At 45.0% G+C, this 19,735-nt stretch overlaps 8 protein-coding genes across 8 annotated transcripts; 5 read left to right on the top strand and 3 right to left on the bottom strand.

Annotated features, from left to right (window-relative positions):
* Window positions 1-152: 152 nt before the first annotated feature.
* Window positions 153-551, bottom strand: VTP21DRAFT_6273 (uncharacterized protein; the record flags this gene model as incomplete). The annotated part of the gene is made up of 1 exon (XM_069396885.1): window positions 153-551. The coding sequence occupies one exon, from the start codon at window positions 549-551 to the stop codon at window positions 153-155; it is 399 nt and encodes a 132-aa protein (XP_069247158.1).
* Window positions 552-663: 112 nt separating this feature from the next.
* Window positions 664-1,062, top strand: VTP21DRAFT_6272 (uncharacterized protein; the record flags this gene model as incomplete). The annotated part of the gene is made up of 1 exon (XM_069396884.1): window positions 664-1,062. The coding sequence occupies one exon, from the start codon at window positions 664-666 to the stop codon at window positions 1,060-1,062; it is 399 nt and encodes a 132-aa protein (XP_069247157.1).
* A 196-nt stretch (window positions 1,063-1,258) lies between these two features.
* On the top strand, window positions 1,259-2,819 carry VTP21DRAFT_6271 (uncharacterized protein; the record flags this gene model as incomplete). The annotated part of the gene is made up of 3 exons (XM_069396883.1): window positions 1,259-1,677; window positions 1,738-1,852; window positions 1,977-2,819. 3 exons carry the CDS (start codon window positions 1,259-1,261, stop codon window positions 2,817-2,819), a joined length of 1,377 nt encoding a protein of 458 aa, XP_069247156.1.
* Window positions 2,820-3,348: 529 nt separating this feature from the next.
* On the bottom strand, window positions 3,349-4,227 carry VTP21DRAFT_6270 (uncharacterized protein; the record flags this gene model as incomplete). The annotated part of the gene is made up of 1 exon (XM_069396882.1): window positions 3,349-4,227. The coding sequence occupies one exon, from the start codon at window positions 4,225-4,227 to the stop codon at window positions 3,349-3,351; it is 879 nt and encodes a 292-aa protein (XP_069247155.1).
* A 1,710-nt stretch (window positions 4,228-5,937) lies between these two features.
* Window positions 5,938-7,873, top strand: VTP21DRAFT_6269 (uncharacterized protein; the record flags this gene model as incomplete). Its single annotated transcript, XM_069396880.1, has 3 exons — window positions 5,938-6,032; window positions 6,146-6,743; window positions 6,824-7,873. The coding sequence occupies 3 exons, from the start codon at window positions 5,938-5,940 to the stop codon at window positions 7,871-7,873; spliced, it is 1,743 nt and encodes a 580-aa protein (XP_069247154.1).
* Window positions 7,874-8,301: 428 nt separating this feature from the next.
* Window positions 8,302-8,716, top strand: VTP21DRAFT_6268 (mitochondrial 54S ribosomal protein mL49; the record flags this gene model as incomplete). Its single annotated transcript, XM_069396879.1, has 2 exons — window positions 8,302-8,520; window positions 8,588-8,716. 2 exons carry the CDS (start codon window positions 8,302-8,304, stop codon window positions 8,714-8,716), a joined length of 348 nt encoding a protein of 115 aa, XP_069247153.1.
* Window positions 8,717-8,891: 175 nt separating this feature from the next.
* Window positions 8,892-9,770, bottom strand: VTP21DRAFT_6267 (uncharacterized protein; the record flags this gene model as incomplete). The annotated part of the gene is made up of 1 exon (XM_069396878.1): window positions 8,892-9,770. One exon carries the CDS (start codon window positions 9,768-9,770, stop codon window positions 8,892-8,894), a length of 879 nt encoding a protein of 292 aa, XP_069247152.1.
* Window positions 9,771-9,925: 155 nt separating this feature from the next.
* Window positions 9,926-19,575, top strand: VTP21DRAFT_6266 (uncharacterized protein; the record flags this gene model as incomplete). The annotated part of the gene is made up of 38 exons (XM_069396877.1): window positions 9,926-10,135; window positions 10,208-10,316; window positions 10,381-10,570; window positions 10,646-10,769; window positions 10,841-10,970; window positions 11,038-11,230; window positions 11,304-11,553; window positions 11,620-11,675; window positions 11,753-11,879; window positions 11,952-12,065; window positions 12,138-13,034; window positions 13,107-13,167; window positions 13,226-13,369; window positions 13,440-13,466; window positions 13,530-13,793; window positions 13,856-14,152; window positions 14,215-14,527; window positions 14,589-14,884; window positions 14,951-15,049; window positions 15,110-15,591; window positions 15,660-15,746; window positions 15,808-15,964; window positions 16,021-16,158; window positions 16,230-16,394; window positions 16,460-16,603; window positions 16,663-16,718; window positions 16,776-16,955; window positions 17,017-17,241; window positions 17,313-17,514; window positions 17,577-17,662; window positions 17,744-17,815; window positions 17,879-17,995; window positions 18,065-18,183; window positions 18,246-18,381; window positions 18,438-18,533; window positions 18,609-18,741; window positions 18,804-18,997; window positions 19,060-19,575. 38 exons carry the CDS (start codon window positions 9,926-9,928, stop codon window positions 19,573-19,575), a joined length of 7,206 nt encoding a protein of 2,401 aa, XP_069247151.1.
* Window positions 19,576-19,735: the final 160 nt, after the last annotated feature.

The raw sequence follows: 19,735 nt of genomic DNA, 5'->3' as shown, positions 1-19,735 counted from the left end.
CAAGCACGAGAGATATTCAAAAACTAATCTATTTCCAAATTTTGGTTGATGTTGACAAAAATGACAAGTTACCTCAAAAATAGAGAAAGAGTAACACACAAAGGGACAAAGCATTGACCTTGACTTATTCCCTCCTCTCACACCCCGATCAATTATTCCGTGATTCCTTTCACTATCTTGAGAATATTTTCAGGAGGTCTCCCAATCGCTGCACAGCCGCGATTCCAATCTACAGCCAGTGGCCTTTCCAATCGCGAGGGGTCTTCCTGTACTAGCCGGATCATGTCCTCCACAGTCTCGGCGTTGGGAGCATCGGGCCTCAGCATGGCTTTAACTCCCTTGTCGCCACCCATGAATTCGGCAATATTGCGCAACTGAGTCTCGGTGGGGGGATTTTTGAGATACTCCACGACCTCCAGCTCGATAGGGTTGCCAAGATCCTCGTGTTTTTCTACTTCTTTCTGAATGAGCTGAAGGGCGGCGCGAGACTTGGAGCATCGGGGATTATGGAAGAGCGTAAGAATGGCCATTCGGGGCAATCGGACTGACATGATGAGAGCTTCGCCGTGGAAAAAACGAGAAAGAACAGAGAGAGATAATCATTACGTGTCGCCGTGACTTGCTTTGTTGCGACTTAAATATTCCCACAAGGGCATTAGGGCCATGACTGCCGCCCTCAAAGAAAATAAGAGAGCGCATGCCACTCGGACCCGCATCCATGCACGCCTACGTGCCCCTGCCCCTCCCCCCCACGAGGCACACACCGACGGCCGGCGGCCCTCAGCGTGCTCCGCAACCACCCTACAAAAGAAGCAAGAGCGTGGAGCCTTCCCTCAGATCTTGTCATACAAGATAAAGGCCGAGCTTAAACCCGCGATAAGGAATAGATCCACAACCTTAAGCCGGCCACCGGCTGCTGGCCTCAGCAGGGTTGGAATCTTGAATCGGTTTAGCTCTGATTCGGGCGGCGGGTCGCCAGGCGGGCAGAGTTGCGGCGACATATTCTCCGTCGAAGCGGCACACCACATGGACTCTTGTACGAGTGTGGGGGCGATTGTTTAGAGTTAGCCCAACAAATCAGCGGGCATCTTAATTTTTTCCCCTCTTCGTCGCCTTTATTTTCTGTTTGTCTCCTAACTTCCGACCCTCCACCGCCGCCTCTTTTTCTCTCTTCTTCTCCCACGGCCAAATTCCCCAAATTCCCTCCCCGGCGCATTTCCCCCTAGCTTCTTCCCCCCATTCTCCATCCCAGACAGCCATGTCGCTTGACGCTTTTGTAGCCAACATTCGAACCCAATTCACCCTTGACCGCGACCAGCTGGAGCGTGTCGTTGCCGGCCTTACCGGAGAGCTGATGCATGGCCTTAGCGCCCGAGGTAACACGCAGAATCCCTCCTACATCACCTCGCTTCCCCATGGCAATGAGACGGGGACTTACCTTGCCATCGACGTCGGCGGCTCGAATCTCCGTGTAGCTGCCGTTCAACTGCTCGGTGAAGGCCGAGTGGAAGTTGTGCAGCACAAACATTCCATCCTGGACTCTGTCAAGACCGGTTCCGCTGAGAATCTCTTTGGCTGGATCGTAGAGAAGACCGAGGCGCTCTTGCAACAGATTAGAGCCGCTGGAAAGCACGAGGACCAGTATCAGATGGGCGTCGTGTGGAGTTTCCCCCTTGAGTAAGCCCATTGATCAATCTGAATCGGTCGATTTGCTCTGTTTGACACACTTTTCTTTAGACAAACTGGTGTCAACAAGGGCGCCATTTTGGAGATGGGCAAAGGATTTACTGTAGTCAATGAGATTTTGGGGCTTGATCTTGGCGAGCAGCTGCAAAAGGGTTTCGACGCTAAGGTAAATAGGAGCATCTTTTCTCCATTTAAGCTGCTACCCCATCCTCTTTCCCACATTTTGTACTATGCACTCTCCATTCATTCACACACGCTAATATCCAAAACCCACCTCTCCTTATTGAAAGGGTCTGCCCATCCGCGTGTCTGCCCTCCTCAACGATACTGTCGGCACTCTGGTTGCCCATGCATACCAAAACCCTCTAACGACCGTAGGCATTATTTTCGGCACCGGTACCAATGCCGCCTACATTGAACGCACGCAGAACATTCCCAAACTCAAGGAATGCGCGGACCTCGTCACCGACCCTTCCTCAGATCGTATGATCTTGAACACAGAATGGGATATCTTCGGCAGCGCAGAATATCTTCCCCTTACGAAATATGACGTTGAGCTCGACAAGGAGTCGACGATTCCCGGATTCCAAGCCTTTGAGAAGATGTGCTCGGGGATGTATCTTGGGGAAATCACGCGCCGCGTGTTGATCGATGCCGTGAAGCAGGGCTTGCTCTTTTCCGGAAACGTCCCCGCCGGCTTTGAAAAAGCTTTCCAGTTCCAGACCGCATTCATGAGCACAATCGAATCCGACGTCAGCGAAGAGCTCTCCACCACTCGCCAGCTGTTGGAGGAGAACTTCCGCTTTGAGCAGTCGCCCGCGCTAAAGGATCTACAGGTCGTGCGAGAGATTGTACGCATCATAGGTGACCGCTCTGCCAACCTCCTGGGCGCTGCTACTGTGTCGCTGTTGCGCCGAGAGGAAGAAATCGGCATCATTGGACAGGAGGGCCCGATCGTGCTTGGGATCACGGGCAGTCTCTACGAACTCTACCCAAACTTTGAGGAGCGCACCCGCCGCTCGATCATCACCCTTCTGGGCCAGGAGAAGAATGACCGTATTGAGATCGGAATTGCCATGGACGGAGGGTGCGTGGGCGCCGCCATTGCTGCCATGCTTGGGAGCAAGAAATAAAGCATGGAGGCAGACGCCCCCTAACTCTCCCTCTCCAAGGCCGAGGAGGCCATTTCTATTTATATCTCACTACAAGGACTGTGTGTATTTGTAATCCTATTTATTTTCGAGTGTGTTTGTTTTTGCTTCCAAAATGAAAACTTTCAATCAATACTAAACTTGGATTTGGGCGAGATTGGAATGAATCTTAGGAACCTGCTCTTATTTTCTCGCATTCTTATGTATATTGAAATATAATATTTACAACGAAATGGTGCAAGCAAGGCAAACAAAAAAATAATATAAAATGGCAGTGGAACAGGATTGGAGCGAAATAAGCGAAATAAACAAACATGAATATAAACGTAGTAATAAAAAAAAAAGTGGTGCATGTATATGTGCCTATGTACAACAGAAATTTGGAGGAGAAGGGGAGAAGTGGAGAAGAAGAAGAAGAAGAAGGAGAAGGAGGAGGAGGAGGAGGAGGAGGGGAATTGCGTGGAAGGGGAGCAGATAAACTTGTATCAAGAGTGGATAACTAGGAAGGATGCTACTGATGTATAGTGCCTTTGCATGGGCTACTCTCTACTTTCAAATGTCGACCAAGTGCATCTTGCCGTACAAAGGCTTTTCCACAGTGGGGGCATACGAAGGGCTTCACTCCCGAATGGAGTTTCTCGTGGCGGTCCCGATCATGCTGGCGCGCAAACGCCTTTGGGCAATGGCCACAAACGAAGGGCCGCTCGCTGGTGTGGGTTCGCATGTGGGATTTTAGGTTATAGGGGCGTGTGAAGGTTTTCGGGCAATTGGGGTGGGGACATGCGAAGTGGCCGGGCATGCGGCGCCGGCGAGAGGGCTTCTCTTGTGGATAGGAGGAGGGGTACGGAGAGAGGGTGAAGGAGGAGGGTGAAGGGGAAAAGCCAAGCGCATAATTCCATTCGGAGGGGAGAGGTGTTTGCGGCGGAGTGGTGGCGGCCAAGTAGGCTGGGGTCTGCAGCTGTTGTGGCGAGCAGACGTCGGCCACGTTCAGGGGCGGGGAAAACTCTTCCAATTTGACGGAGGAGGCGGGGTGCGGTTGGAGCTGGAATGGCTGCGGCTGTGGCTGTGGCTGCGACTCCGCAGGCAACTGTGCGAATCGCTCGAGCTCCTTGAGTCCTTCAAAGAAGAGCGACGCGTCGGCCGTGAGCAGCTTCGACATTAATTCGGAGGACTCGTCCATGGGGGTAGAGATGGAGGTGTTGGTAAGGCTTGCGCACTCACCATCGCTCTCAAGTAGTAGTAGTGATGGCGAGAAACCATCCGAGGGATGCTGGAATGGCGAAAGGTATTCGTTCATGTCGAACTCAGAAACAGAGCCTGCACTACTATCCGAGGGGGAAAGCATCGAGTAGAAATGGAATGCTGCTGTGGGATCAAGGCTGTCTTCCATTGATGTTTATTTATCAAATACGACACAAGGAAGCCTTTTTTTTTTCAGTGAAAATAGAGTAGGAAGACTGGAGGCGGGGAGTCGGTAGGGGGGAGTCTGCTTTATATATCTCTTTCGGCTGGAAGAAAATTCGTTTAGATTTAATTTTAGATTTTTAATGTTTTTTTTTCTAATAAAGTTTTTCTTGAACAAATATACGTATGATGTATCGCCAAAAATAACTCCCCTGTGAAACCTCACGATTCAAACCACTGATGACCTTCCAAGGTTTCTCTTTTTCCTTCCTATCTTTATCTACATGTTTCTTTTTTTTTACTGTTTACATAACGGCTATTGCGATGAGTCCCAAGCATTTTGCAAGGAGGGGCACCGGCACCCCCATTCCTCCCTCTCTTTAACCAAGTCCCTTAACTCCCTGCTCCTAGCTCTGCTTCTAGAGCAAAGTTTAAAATTTCCCATCAGAACACAACCACCCACGGAACAGAGTCGAGCCACAATAAAGCGTGATGGTCATTGGGCAGCCACAAGGGCGCCTAATTGAGTTGCATTGTGTGGCGACAAGTAAATTCTGTGTTTTAGTTTTTCTATTTTTCTACACTTCTATTTATGTCATTAGTAAAATGTTTCTGTTGTTCTGTTTTCCGGTTTCTTACACTAAGATATTAGTAATGGGGATTGACCTGGAAACAAGATGAATTAAAAAAAGAGCTGACACGTGCAAGCATAGTCACCTTGGTTGACAAGGTCAGTGTGGGCGGATCTGTTGTTATGGCAATGCCAAAGACATTACAAACAAATTTTAGTTTTCCTAATGTCGCAGATAAATTAAGTCATGGACGATGCTTGGCTTCTGTCGGAGAGGGATGAAATACCTCCAATTAGCGCCGACCAATCTTGCTAAGCTCCAACCATTTTTTTTCCAATTTTCGTATTTCCTACCGACATTTAACTCTCACTATAGAACCATAGAACGTGACGGGTCAACAGAACTTAACATTAAACCATACAAGTTCATTTGCTTTTTTTCTCAGTTTCCAATTCCTCGTCTCCCCCCCCTTTGCCAGCCTATGTTGTTTCACCACTCGTACTCAGCTGTTATCTATTGATCTCAACTCATACTTGCTCCACCCCCCCCCCTCCCTTTCACCCGCAGTTGAACTGCTTCGTTCGCAAGGACGGGCCTTGGAAATAATGCCCAGTTGAAACACTGGCTAGAAGTCCGTGGATATGATTACCAACGCATGCTGACTCGGGGCGTTGTCTAGAAGAAATGGAGGAGCTAAACAAGAGGAGGATGAGCGATAGGTCGAGGTTCTACTCGCCATACCCAAGTGCCACCCTATTTCCAACTTGGTAGTGGACCCATCTCCCATGATGGAAGAGGCCGCCACGAAGAGCCAGAAAAAGAAATACATAGTCGTGCCTTAATCGAGATCCTCATAGAGGTTGTCTTTCTATTAATATCTTTGTCTCGGCTTTTTCCTGAATTCTTGCCCCTGGAGCTTTTGTTAAATTTAGAGTGCAGGATGAAAGGGCATAGGCCGCTCGCTTGAATTTGCTTAGTTTCACGCCTCTCCCATCAACAGCTAATAAACGTATAGGAAACTTTATTTTCGATTTTTTATTTTTAGACTAGTGCCCTCTCTGTCCCTCTTTTGCTATTTTCACCGTGGATTCTCTTCTTGAGATTCATGCCTGCTTAGAAGAGTTATGAAGCCCATTCTTTTCCTAAGTGCATTGACACTGGCTAATGCCCTGACCGCCACACCAAGGCGGGGTCATGGGGCGGCTCTCATGGATAATAAGTAAGTAGCAGGGTCTAGCGATCCATAGCGGATGAGGCTTATCCAAACCCATTCAAGTTCGTGTTGACACGCCCATTCTTACAAGCTCTTTGGAAATTGTTTTCAATTAAAAGACTTTACTTCTACGGCGGCAAATTGGTTGAAGATAATAATAGCCGCATCAACGAGCTTTTAGCGCTGGATCTTTCCAATACCATCTCCCTCCAATCTTCCGATCTCCCTTATGAGAATTTGACCATCTCCGATGGGCCACGTGTCGTCTACCCTGGATTTGCGATTGGGGGTGCGCAGAACAAGGCGCTTTATTTATACGGGGGTGTGCAGGATGAACAGACTAATCGCTTGCACACGTATGATACTGCCGCTAAACAATGGTTTACCCCTAGCATCTCTTTGCCCCAGCCTCCACGCCAAGGTCATAATCTGGTGACCAGGCTCACCGATGGAAAACTATTTATGTGGGGCGGCGAAAATGCTCAAAGTCCAGAGACGCCAGTCTCCGGAAATGTACTGGCATTGGACACAAGCGGGAAAAACAATGGCTTTGTGGAGATAACTGCCCAGGGGACGGCACCATCTGCAAGATATCATCACACTCTGACCATGGTGGGAGAGAAGATATATATTCTGGGGGGACGTGATGCTCAGGGAATGGTGGGAATGGATCAAGTTGCTGTGTATGATACACAGACGAACTCTTGGACTTTGTTGGTAAGTGTCGGGTCCATTGGATCGAAATTAGGGGAGAGAGCTTGGGCCTGTAGATTTACCAGCTGTTTTCTTGAATATAGACTGCTGGCGGTGACGTGCCTGCACCTCGTCGACAACACACTACCGTCGCAACCAAGGACGGGAAACTGATCCTCTTTGGAGGGACCGATTCTGATTATAATACCTCTATGGGCGATATCGCGGTTCTTGACACTACGGCCAATCCTCCGGTCTGGTCCAGACCCACAGTGCAAGGCACCGCACCAGCTGGTCGCTATGATCACACATGCACCATGGCTGGTACGCGGATGGTGTGTGCTTTCGGATATTTGCAGGGAGGAGCTTATGATGGGCATGTCATCGCGCTGGACTCCACCAGTTGGACTTGGATGCCCCAATACTCGCCCGACCACCTGGAATATACCTCCACCGCTCAGACTGCCCCACCTCCTTCTTCTGGCTCGAGTTCCTCAGGCTCTTTGAATGGAAATGCCAGCCCTAATGCCTCTGGCAGAACTCCTACGGGCGCCTTGGTTGGTGGAATTATTGGCGGCATTGTTGGGCTGGCTGCGATTGGTGCGCTTGCTTTTCTCTTCATTCGCCGGAAGAAGCCCAAGAAGGACGATGAATTCTTGTCTGTGCCGTTTGAAAACACTAGCCCCAGCTACTCTCAGTATGATCCTGAGTCAAGAGCTGCACCAATGTCCCCTGGCAAGGCCGCATTACTTGAAAATACAAGCCATATGGATTTAAGCGAGGTTGGTACTCAGCGCACAGAGAATTCGGCCGCGCCTATGTCACCTGCAATGTATGAACAAATGAGGATGGGCCTTACCGCTGGCCACGCAAGCACGATTGCCCCCGACTTTAAATCGACACGAAGCTCCAGGGAAGACTATCGTGAGGGTGGGTGGAATGACCGGCAATCATCTGAGCAGGTGCGAGTGGGCTACGATGATCGTTGGAATTCCGCTTATGAACCCTATGTGCCCGAAGAAGAGCAAACTGAGCTGCACGAGGTGAGGAGGGACGGAGCTGCTGAGTGGGAGGATTCAAGGCACCCGGAGTATGATACGGATTACCGACGCGGATCCTATTACAGTGAACAACGTCCGCACTGGCGATCGTAAATATACACCCCTATTAAGTACAGATATTTTATTTTTCACTTGGACTTTATACCTTGATAGCTAAAATATATAACATAAAATTCAATACTAAGTGCATTTTTGCTCTAATGATTTGATTTCATTGATCTTTTTTTTTATATAGTTTTCTGATGTAATTTTTTTTTTTTTCAAACTTCACCACATAGTATTTTCACTTTATACTCACACTATATCAGGCATTCATCAATCTTTCTTTCTTTCTTTAATTAAAGCCCTTTATATACTTTTTGCCTTTCTACAACAGTTGAAGTTTCGATGAGCATGGCAATAAATACCGCTTTATAATTCGAAATATGTGGCTTGGTAGAAGTCACTTCGGCAACGGAGAAGACTCAAAATTGAAAACAAATATCTTATTTGCAAACTAGAAATTCCTACACTAGATCAACATGAGTTTTCTAAGGCATCTATCACCGCGCATCTTGACACGATCTTATACATCCATTACAACCGCTCCCTCTCCAACAGAAACCACCGCCCAAGCTGTTAGATCTTATCCTTATTTTGTCGAGCGTACCCGTTCCAAATCTCTACCAGTTTACACTGATTATCGAAATGGCGGCATGCGCGTGCTAACACTTATCCGGAAGATTGAAGGCGATGTTGGGGTAAGTGGTGCAGTCTTTCTTTTCGTATTGATAATTCGATTATTAAGTAGGTTGGGATTATGTTTAGAGATTATGCGAGGATCTCGCTAAGGATCTTCCCACCACTGTCAATGTTAACAAGACGACCGGCCATGTGGTAGTAAAAGGAAACTATGTAAGAGAAGTAAGAGAATGGTTGACACAGAGGGGGTTTTGAGTTCTATACGCTATTTCCATGTAATAAAATATATACACTACTATTTTATTCAATGATCCACATCTAAAAATGACGACTTGCATTGCAACAAGGGTAAAACATGACACAAAATCTAGCACAATGGAAAGTGTAGGGAATAAGATTGGGAATTGGAAATGTCAAGTATAGAAATTGCTCAAATAAGAAAGGGCACAAAAGCTCTTCTATCGCTTGGGTACTTATCGCCAAAGGTGCGCCGGTACCAAGCATGGGTCCGTAGTGCTCGCGGCAGAAGATTTGCAGGTGTGGACGCAGCAAATAAAAGCGCGGGAGGAGAATACCAGGCAGCCACGGCAAACCCAATCCACTCGATGCTCTCACAGAAGTAGGACGGACAGCTGACATATCTGAAGAGTCCACCGTAGGGTATAAAGTATCGTTTGCGGTGGCGACCAGAATTCTCTTCGACTTTCTCCTTTTTCCGTCGAAGGCCGAAGAGAATGTTGTCGTGATGGATATTCAGCGCCATACCGGCAGCAAATAGAATAAAGCCAACCAGGCATCTCAAACCAAAGAAGTCTTCTCCATAAGAGCTGTACAAGCCGATCCATCGACCGTTTGTATATCCGTTTAGTACATTGTATCCGATTCCGGACAAGATAACTATATAATGCATCGGTGAGAGAGAGGGAGCACGTATTGTGTAGACAACGGCACGATTGAAGTAGTGGCCAAGCCAGAGTGCAGAAAGGAAAAGTTTGGGCGCGGTGAGTAGGGATGAATTTCGGAGGCGTAGAGAAAGAAGAAACACCACAGGTGAAGTAATTTCTATCAGGAACCAGCCAACGCGACCGTTGACCGTTGATCCGCAGGAGAAGCGGCCTAAGGTTAAATTAGGGTGAATGGCCGAATACGGGACAAAAACAATAGTGTTACCGTAGGGCGCATTAATAAAGAAGAGGGCAATGAATAACAGCGGAATCACGGCTGCATAGCACCAAAGGATGACATTAAAGATGACATCTTCCATCTTGCTAGGTGGTTGAGTCTGTAATGACAGCTGACTCAGGACCATGAAATTAGAATATGGAAATACTCTATAAATTGAGACGTCACAAACTCAGGAAAAATCGAAACGCGTGCCAATCTAAAATAAATATACTAACTCACGCGAAGTTTGACACCTAATTCCTATTGCCATCCGCTAATCCATAACATCTATATGCCGTGATGGAGGAGGAAGACCCATTCCAATCTCAGCATTCACCCCCTACTTGGAGGGTTAATCTAATTGGCCAAGAGGAAACCATTCGGCTCGATACGCGTGTTGAAGAAGAGTTGATACGAAGACGCGATTCACGCGAGGATACCATCGCTTCAATTTATAAGATCGAGACTGTATCCACATTCACAAGGGATGATGACTTGGAGACAGAAAATGTAACTATATTTATTTGCTTTACGTATTGTAATAGAATTGTGATTGGGTTGATATAACGCGTTTAATTGAAGGTGGTTTGTGATGCTGTCGCATCACCAGGCGGGTTCTGTCTGTCTGTATCGAAAGAGATACACCTGCTTAATGCCGATTGTACAGAACATCAAGCAACCATTAATCTAGGTAATTATTTCACCTTCTCACACTAAACCCTTTGTTCTCAGCTCCTAAACTTCCGAATTCATAGACTGTGAACCGGAGCGAATAGCATTCAATCGAGATTCTAGCTTTCTGGTTGTAGGGGATAGCTTAGGCACAATTCACTTTATTCACGTTATGTCGCGTACTATAGTATTTTCACAAGAGGTCTTTCAGAGGGACATGGAGAGGGAATCGGGGCGAATGTTCTATTCATTAACGTTTGCCTCAAGCCCTGAGTATGTATATGCGTGTTATTTTTTGGTCGATTCAGAGGCCATGGAAGGATATTTATTCCACGTTTGCCAATTTAGTAGTAGTGAGACAGAGGAGCTATTGGTTGTACTGCAGAATAAGCTGCTCTACCGATTTTCAAATATACAAATAAAAAAGCTCTCAGAAGCAGTGGCCACGCAGAACGCCGCACTCGGGTTGGAGGTGAGTAGGAATAGAGCAATATTTTCACTTAGAGGCTGAGTGTTACATTATCATTTTGCCCATTTGATTAGGCCAAATCTTCGATCGCAATGGAACGCATTGATCTGGGTCATACAGATTCCTCCCCACATCAGATAGCTGTCAATGATATACTTGTCGTATTTGAGAGTCATTCCTCGTGTCTTATTACTGGTGGGAAAGGTAATTATTATAGCTTGTTAATTGACCCGAGCTTCTGTTGGATTGATTAATCTCAAACGCAATGTAGGTAATGCTTCCCTCTGTTCCTGGCGAAGAGAGCATCCAACCGAAGGGGAATTCTTTCCCAGAACCTATCTTGAAACCCAAATAGGACGGCTGCTGCAAGGAGTGGGGGTGGTTCAAATACAGGTTACACGACACGGAAAGCTTATGGTCGTGTTAGATGAAAGTGGAAGTCTATCATTGTGGGATCGAAAGAGGTACGACCAAACTCATAAAATATCAACTAGAAAAACCGTTTTATCCTAATTTTGTTTTCTATGATGTTAATAGCATGATAATGCTGCAGCGACACACTAACACAACCATAAGTGACTTTTCCATTATTCCATCTGCAAATGTGGATCGATTGAGCAGCAGACGTGATCTTCGTTTTTCGATTGCTGTGCTTACCAGGCCTCGTCAAGAGGATGAGGAGACGAAGCGTTTTGTGGAAGTGATTTCTCTGCCAGATTTTAAGATTCAACACAAAGTACCGGTACTAAACAACTGCTGGTTAGTAAAAAGGCTAAAGGGACTAGAGGTAGCGTCTTTTTTTTTCATCTGATCTCAATTGGGAATCAACTGTTCATTCTCTTGATGTATCTAGGATTTCACTGACACAATGTATTTTGTCGAAGGGATATCTGACGAAACTTCCGACAGGTACTATATAAATATACTAGCAACAGCCATTCTATTCGTCACAACACTAATATAATCAATTTTGTACTTGACGTTAGTTTATCTACCCTCTATGTAAAAGCCCTTTCGGAAGCCGTGCCACTGACACGATTCCAACAACTCTTGCGCAAGGGACATTATGATGCAGCTCTATTGTTCAGCAAACAGTTTGGGCTTGACGAGCAGGTATTAAATGGACATGCTGGCTTTGCTATCTTCATCCTTTCGAAACTTAATTTTGCATTACTTGTTATACAGCTTGTCCTCAAAAGCAGACTTTCCGACACTCTTGCAAATATAGCTTCTGCTGGGAGGGATGATAAATTCAACGAAAGAGTTGAAATGCTCATGGAGGATATCGCAAAGATAAAGGTATATTTTTTATTCACAAGAAAACCAATTCGGTTAATGAGGTTAATGATAATGCAACTAATTCATTATTAGGACGATGCATTTATTGTCGATATTTGTTTGAAGGCGGTGTTGCCTTCCTACTCTGAAACCTCTCGCCTTCTTTCCCATGCACGCTCAATTGTCCAGGCCGCAAATGACCGTAAATCCGAAAATAGCTCGATATCCTCGCTTCAAGTACACTCTGCAATACGCCGTTTAGGCACCTATCAATTGATCCGATTTGCACTCTCTGAGGAAGGTAGTGCAGTTCCGTTGTCCGATTCGATGGAGATCATAGGCGAGAGAAAAGAGGATGTCAGCTATGAAGGGAAAGATTGGGAGGATGCATGTACCATCGAAGCCAAAATGCATGATTATTTTGACGGCAACGCGTGGCAGCGTTTCCGCACGTGTGATATGGTCAAGGTTCTACGTCGGCTCTTTGGTATCGGCAAACCAAAGCTGGCGATAGTTGCTTGGCGGCGTCATTTCCTCGATGCCGATCTGATGAAACATGTGCGTGAAATTTTGACCGAGATACCAGCTTCTACCTCTGTGGAGGAATTTGCGCCCTGGTTGAAGAATGAGGTTTTGCCTCATGTTCGAAAGACAGAAGACAGAGCAAGCGTTAATGAGTGGATTGAGCAGCGCGCCCGAATGATGGAGAGCCGGCAGAGACAACCACATGATGCTTTGGAGGTGATACGATTGCTGGATGTAAATAGCATGAATGAGATGGCGAACTCAGCGACAAACGGCGCCGATGAAATACAATCGACCTTCAATGATCTTTTTGCAATCGCCACACCTTCAAGATACGTTGATAATACGATATTACTAGCACAAACCGCGTCGTACTCGTCTTTCCAAACCACGACACGGGATAGCGGGAATGTCGAGAAGCCGACAAAACTTGCGCGTCAGTTGGAAGATCTTGTATATTTGTGGGTTGGTATCGTGTTCCTTCTCTTTGCAATGCATATGTGCTTTAACGGACCAATCCCTGCGCTATATTCATAGGATGCCCACGATCTGAAGGTTACTTTGGCCGAATATTGCCAGTCTTCCCCAAGCCAGATTGGTTAGACTTCACTTCTTTTTACTTTAAAATTAGCTTTATTAATATTCCCTCTATGTAGCAATTGAATTAGTGGATCGCATTGCTGCACCTGAAGTAATACCGGAGGCGATTGAGAAAAACTTTGCTCCTTATACCGAGAAGAATGGATTGCCGCATGATGAATTATTAATGGAGTATTGTATTGAAGTAATGGATGGTGCAGGTATGAGTCTTATGAGCCCTCTGTCTTTATTTCGATCAATACCCTAAATATCTTGTATTCAATTTACTAGCTAAAATCGGGTCCACCCTATTTAATGGTAAAAATTATCATCAAAAATATTAATTTAGATTGAATTTGCTCAAAGCCTCCGTTTTTTAAGCACCATGGGAAGCGCGTGTTTTGGCTATACTTAAGTATATACGTAGTTTTGAGATTCGCCTAGACGTAGTGATCGAATTGATGCGCCGTACTCCCATACCATGGAGCGATGACGTAGAGGCCACCATCCAGGATATGCTCTCCCAGCAAGGCCTTAGGCGAGATGAGGAATTACGAGAGCAATACCGCCTTATGCGATTGAAGCGAATGCTTCTCAAATATTCGATCAGGTCATTCAACGTGTCGGACTTCTCCCTTGCAAAAGGTTCAATTTACATTGCTTCTAATATCTTGACTAAGACGCTCACTAATCTTGCTTGCTGTCAGGATTGGTAAAATATCTCGTCAATAGGACTGATATCGACTCTGCAATGGAAGATGCTTTGCAAGTAGTGGGAGCATATCATCACCTTAGCCGAGAGGATGCTTATGTTTGGCGGCTACAAAGTTTGTGTGCTGCCCATAAGCTATCTGAGGCGTTGGAGCTTCTCAATCAATTGGACGAAAAGGAGCGAGAAAACATGCCAGACACCGCGATTGCTCCGCTCACGTGCTGTATTGGCCAGGAGGTCATAGTCTGGCTATTAGGTGTCATTGAAGACGTAAAGGAGTCGATTGAGGAAGGTGAGTGATTTGTATGCATTTACGTAAAAGCGAGTAGTTATACTAATCTTCAACTGGATTAGACCAATATCCACCAGAGGCCAAGGCGACTTTCTCTTGGGCAATAGATGCCGCTCTTGGAATTGCAGAATTTTTCGTCTCGCGCACCGATAGCCATACCCGAAAACAACTCTATGTTGCCGCCGAGAAAATCGAGTACCTTAGATCACTGAAGGCGCTGTTTGTGGAATTTGGGATTGTACTGATGGTGGATGAACTGGCCCAAGTAGAGACATGCTGGCAAATACTGAGAAGCGAAATGGAAAAAATGTTCTCGGGAGTGAGTTATGGGACTGCTCCGGCAGGAGCAACCAATAGCTTTACCAAAATATATCGGTATTTACTTGGCTTTGTTCTCTATCCATCTCAGAATACTAAGTTTGCCTAATAACGATAGTTTGGCCGAGATTCTCAACATTTCTCGCGATAGTGCTAAGATCATAATGGCAGAGGAGGCTAGCGCGCACGGCCAATTCCAGACGGCATTAATTCTTGCCAAAGAGCTACAGGACAAGTATCCAAATAATGAAACAGGTGAAGTGCTGCGGAATATTGCGTTCTTAATGAGCCGATTTGCCGCTCAGCATCCAGAGATGGCGTATAATACCGATCAAAACGCTTTTCGTTTGACGAACCAAATTCAGCGGATTTCTCAGAACGCATTAACTATATGCAGTAATGAGAGTATCAAAGGTAAAGTGGAAAAGCGCCTTGGGCGAGACTGCTAGGGCATATATAAATTTATATTCTTACCTTTAGACTGCCTCGATGATTTCAAGTGTTATGAAATCCAGAGTGATATCTTTGCTCAGTGCGAGGGTGGCGATTATGATGCTCTAGCACGAACAGAGGGTAGAAGTAAGTATAGCCCTTGTGTCTTCTTTTGTAACCACGAATTTTTCATTGTATTTCATCTAGATTTTGAGGAAACCCCAGTGGTCTCGTCCTCTTCTTCTACTGCGGGCTGCTTTTCGGCAATTGGGGGTTTAGCCGGTACTACGCGCCAAGCTTTCTTCGAAAACTACAGCACCCTTACCGACAAATACGCAAGCTCCCTCTTTGAAGATCATTACTACGAAAATGGATTAGTTATGAAGACAAAGGATGCCATGATGCTTACCGGGGAGTTTGTAATTAGCTGCTGCGAAAGAGGTCGGGCCGAACCCGAGCGAAATAGCTCTTATAGGAAGGCAAAATCCCGAGCATCAAATCACAGTTCACCATTTTACGTTGCCCTAAAGAATTTACGCGAATATCTGCGTGAAAATCGTTCATTTCAAACAGCAGTTTGCGTATATCATCGGGCACAGGAGTTCATTGTGAGAGGCAATCAGGAGTTGCAACTGGATTCAGTGGATGTCAATCACTACAACGAGTTGATGAGCATTTGCATTCAAAAGGTACGCGCATCCAAAATTTATGCGAGAATCGAGTGAGTTTAACCTTCAAACCGCAATGAATTTGTCAGGTTTTATCCGCACGATGCATCGATCAAAAACTTGCCTTTGCGTACATGATCTCGATGGACATGGAGAAAGCATACGAAGCTTTTAGAGTAAATATCTCTTGTTTCATATGCATAATGGATATTTCAACTTTCACATTATTCATTGTAGGCCGGCATGTCGACTGTCGGGACAGATTACCATCGCCTGATTGAATTTGCTGCCATTGGTATTGGATGTGCTACAATATGGAAACAACGTTCATTCCTTGTGAGCTGCAAAGAACTGGCTGCCAAAGGACGCTGGTGGCACCAGTTGAAGCTTCTCAGTAAGTTAGCTTTTCGCTGATTATCGGGCCTTATATATGACGATTTCCATTTGTAGGCATTCCATTTGATGAAAGCCATTTCATAACATCGAAAATGGGAGAATATCAGCGCAAGCTAATACCGTTGTTCCTGGAGCGCACCAATTTTGACGTTCTCTCTGCTCTAGAATTTGGCCAAGCGTATTTTATTGAAGGCAATTATCTACTATTCATATATTTCTAAAAATTATCATGTGCGCTAAGGTGAAATTTTCAAATCTACTAGACGATTTTGTATTTCTCGAGTACATCAAACAGCTCTTCTTCTCTAACTGCGATAACTATCAAGACCTGATCGCAGGCGTCATCGATGGCGTCGTAAACAAGGGAAAGCTGTTAAAAATGCTACAAGAATTGTGTTTACCTCGCATTTCGCCCTATGATTATGAACGTAAATCCAGCTTCATATATCTGGAATATGCCAGCTTACTTTAGCTGATCTTGTACATATGATAGGACTACTCTTTCTCCTCAAACAAATGCTTCACTTGGACCCTGAGAATTCTGTCGCGAAAAAGGGCACCATCATTTTAGATATTCTTAAGAACTACACTCGCATCAATCCGCCCAGTGTCGAGGAGCTTTCAGAAGCAAAAAAAGGTATTCGTATTCTCATGTAGACAACTACAGATCCGATTTTTAACTTAAGTTGGGTATAGTTGTGGATGGCATCGACACAAGTGCTTACCACATTGATCCAGATAAAGAGGCAAAGGTATATGCATTGTCCCCATAAAACGGAGATTGTTTCTTAATAATATTTTTCTTACAGAATTTCCCAGGATGTCTACGTCGGCTCCCTTATCATCTCTTAATCGAAGAGCCATGGAAGGTATTAAAGCCTGAGCTTGTAGAGAGCTCTATTCCTCGGCTGGTTTCACTCACGGTTCCTCTTGGACTCGAGGCCGACAAGTTCTACGTATCAGTTGTCGATAACCTAATGACACAGATGGTAAGCTTTGTTCATGCAAAAATTCATATTGCGGCTTTCTAATGAATGTTTCCCTGCATAGAAATCTGCACAAGAAAAAGGGCACACCCCAAATTTCGAAAGCGTGCACTCGAAGCCAAGTTTCGCTGAATTCAAAATTCCAATCCTGCGTATTCAGGATACAGAGCTTGCGATTAGTGTCGCCAAATATGTTTCCGACGCGTTCCCGTGTGGAGTCAACAAAATCAATGCACTACGCACCGCAATCAATATAGCAGAAAAATGGCACTTAAAACTTTCCTCAGAGGTATTTGAGAAATCGCCAGCCGATTGCTATAGAGAAAAGTGCCCAAACTAAGAGCATACTCTAATTAATAGCCTGACAATGAGCGAAAGAAAATCAAATTAGAGCGTGCCGCAACCGCCATGAGTAAGCTGAGAGAGGCATTGGCTCGTGCCGAGACAGAGAATCAGCTTCGTTCACTGAGTTTGAGTGATTTTGTGGAATTGGTGTCCCAGCCCCTCGAATTGATCTGTCAGCTCTATGCACGAAAGAGTGAGCAGGCTTTAATCGAAGCTGGTAATTATTCGTATACAATGGAAAAACTGGATGGATTACCATATATTAAAAATTCTCTACAGATTCCATTGATCTTCATTCCCTAGCGAACGATATATCGAAGCGACACAACTTAGAAATCGACAAGATTAGACAATATTTGCTGACAGTAGGTGTCTCGTTAATTTGAGTCGAAGTCTTAGTAAATTGAATGAGCATACACTCACAAATCCTTCAACTGCGTCCCTAGATATGGCTTACACAAGAACTGGATATCAGTGATAAAGAGAAAGGAATGGCTTTGCCATCTATGCGCATTCAAGTACGACTTCATTATTCTAGATACGATAAAGACTCGATTAGGCTGAATGATTTTATAACTTAGCTCCAGAAAGGATCGAGTTCCGCACAAGAAATATCGTTACAAATGAGAATTCTCTACCTACTTCGATGCGAATCCATAGAGACCAGCGTTAGGCTTCTGTTGAAGTTTGCTTATCAGGTAAGCGCCAAGTCTTGACGATCATTTGCCCATCGACTAACGATATATTTGATAACTATTTTCCAATAGCCTTCCCACAAATCTTCTCAAAAGATTACAACATTGGCTCGAATCCGATCAATTGGAGTTTTACTTCAACTCGCAAGCCCACAGGAAATCGGGAGGGTGCAAAAGTACAGCGAAGTTCGGTATGCATATGACTAATTCTAATATAGATATAAAGGCTCTCGATAAATTTTTCTTCTGTTAGCACATATATGCAAATGCTCTTGTATCTTGCCGATTTCGAGGAGCTAGAAATTCCCTTGTCACTCAAGGAATTTATCAACTGCAACAAGGATGCACTCGCAAGATCATTATGGGTGAAGCACAACCAAGAGCCAAAGGTTAGCCACTTCTTCCACTCAAACTTGCTACTCTATCCTAAGAATTTTCTTTCTAGGTCATTCAATTAATTTGTAATCTTTGTTTGGACAATCAAATTTACGACATGACATTGTGGGAGAATACCCTAGCTAGGCTGCTTCATTTCAAGATGGTAAATCGGATATATTTATTGCAGGACGCACCACCCTTCCTTTGGGATTCATTATTCACTCTCTATTGTTTACAGTTCAAATATCTTGCTGGGATGTTGGAGCACATTAGTTCGGTACCTGAACTCGCCCAACTCAAGCAATTGCCCAATATATGGAACCAGACCTTGCTTGGCTTCTTACAAGATATTCGGGATAATGAAAGAGAAGGTGTGTAAAATATTTTTTCGATTTTTTTTAGGGACGATCTAACTCCTCCCTTGCGCAACTAGGTCTTTCAGTGCCGACGATTTTTTCGCTGCCCCGTATCTTTTTACTCATTCAGAAATGCCCATTTCTTACTGAGCTCGACCTGGATACGTTCGCAAATATCTTCGAAGAGATGCTCTCTCACTATGGTCCACACGCCGTGCTTAAAGCATTAGCCGTACTTCCTCCGAATGCTCTAGTGGGAAATCGTGTCCGGGTATGGGTTGTCTATCTGCAATTGATATTTTAAATACAAAACTAAAATCATATAATATACAGGAAATCGTCAATGGGTTGACTCAAACCGAGACTCTGGCGGTGCTTGAAGCGCTCTTTTCCCATTTTGTCACACTCTTTTCACCCAAGGACGAGAAATCCCTTGCGATTCCCGGGCTATCTCTCTGTAATATTGCTGAATGCGAGATTTCGAAGCCGTTCATTCTGACCACGGTGTACGACCATATTGACGCACATTCCTGGTACCCTATGCTCGTGCAGCACCCACAGCATCTCAATGGTCTGATTGTACATTTAATACAACACAATCAACTTGACAACATGGTTCGATTTACGATAAATGCTAAGCGGTGGCGTGATCTAGAGCGACTTGTTGCGATGTACTATAAGATGAGAGGTAGCAACGGGAGGAAAAGACGTAAGCTGAATCAGCTGGATGAAGAGAGGGACGAGGAGCGAGAGGACGATGAGGACACAGAAGATTTGGTTGAACAATTCCTTCGCGATCGTAACCTGGATCTTGTGGTTCCCCCACCTTTGGAACGTGAATCCTCATAGTATACGTTGAGCTTTTATATTGAACTATTTTTTTCTTAATTTCTTTGTCTTAATATACTCCGCTTTGTTAAATGTATTTTATATCCCGCCTTTATGGTAAAAAATAAAATAAAATAGCCATAAAATGTTACTTTCTACACAGATAAAAATTTAAGGTTGT

Source organism: Calcarisporiella thermophila (genome assembly GCF_041956535.1).
Source record: "Calcarisporiella thermophila strain CBS 279.70 unplaced genomic scaffold VTP21scaffold_26, whole genome shotgun sequence".
NCBI lineage: Eukaryota > Fungi > Calcarisporiellomycota > Calcarisporiellomycetes > Calcarisporiellales > Calcarisporiellaceae > Calcarisporiella > Calcarisporiella thermophila.
The sequence above is the reverse complement of the archived record's forward strand: the minus strand, read 5'-3'. Positions and strand labels throughout refer to the sequence as shown.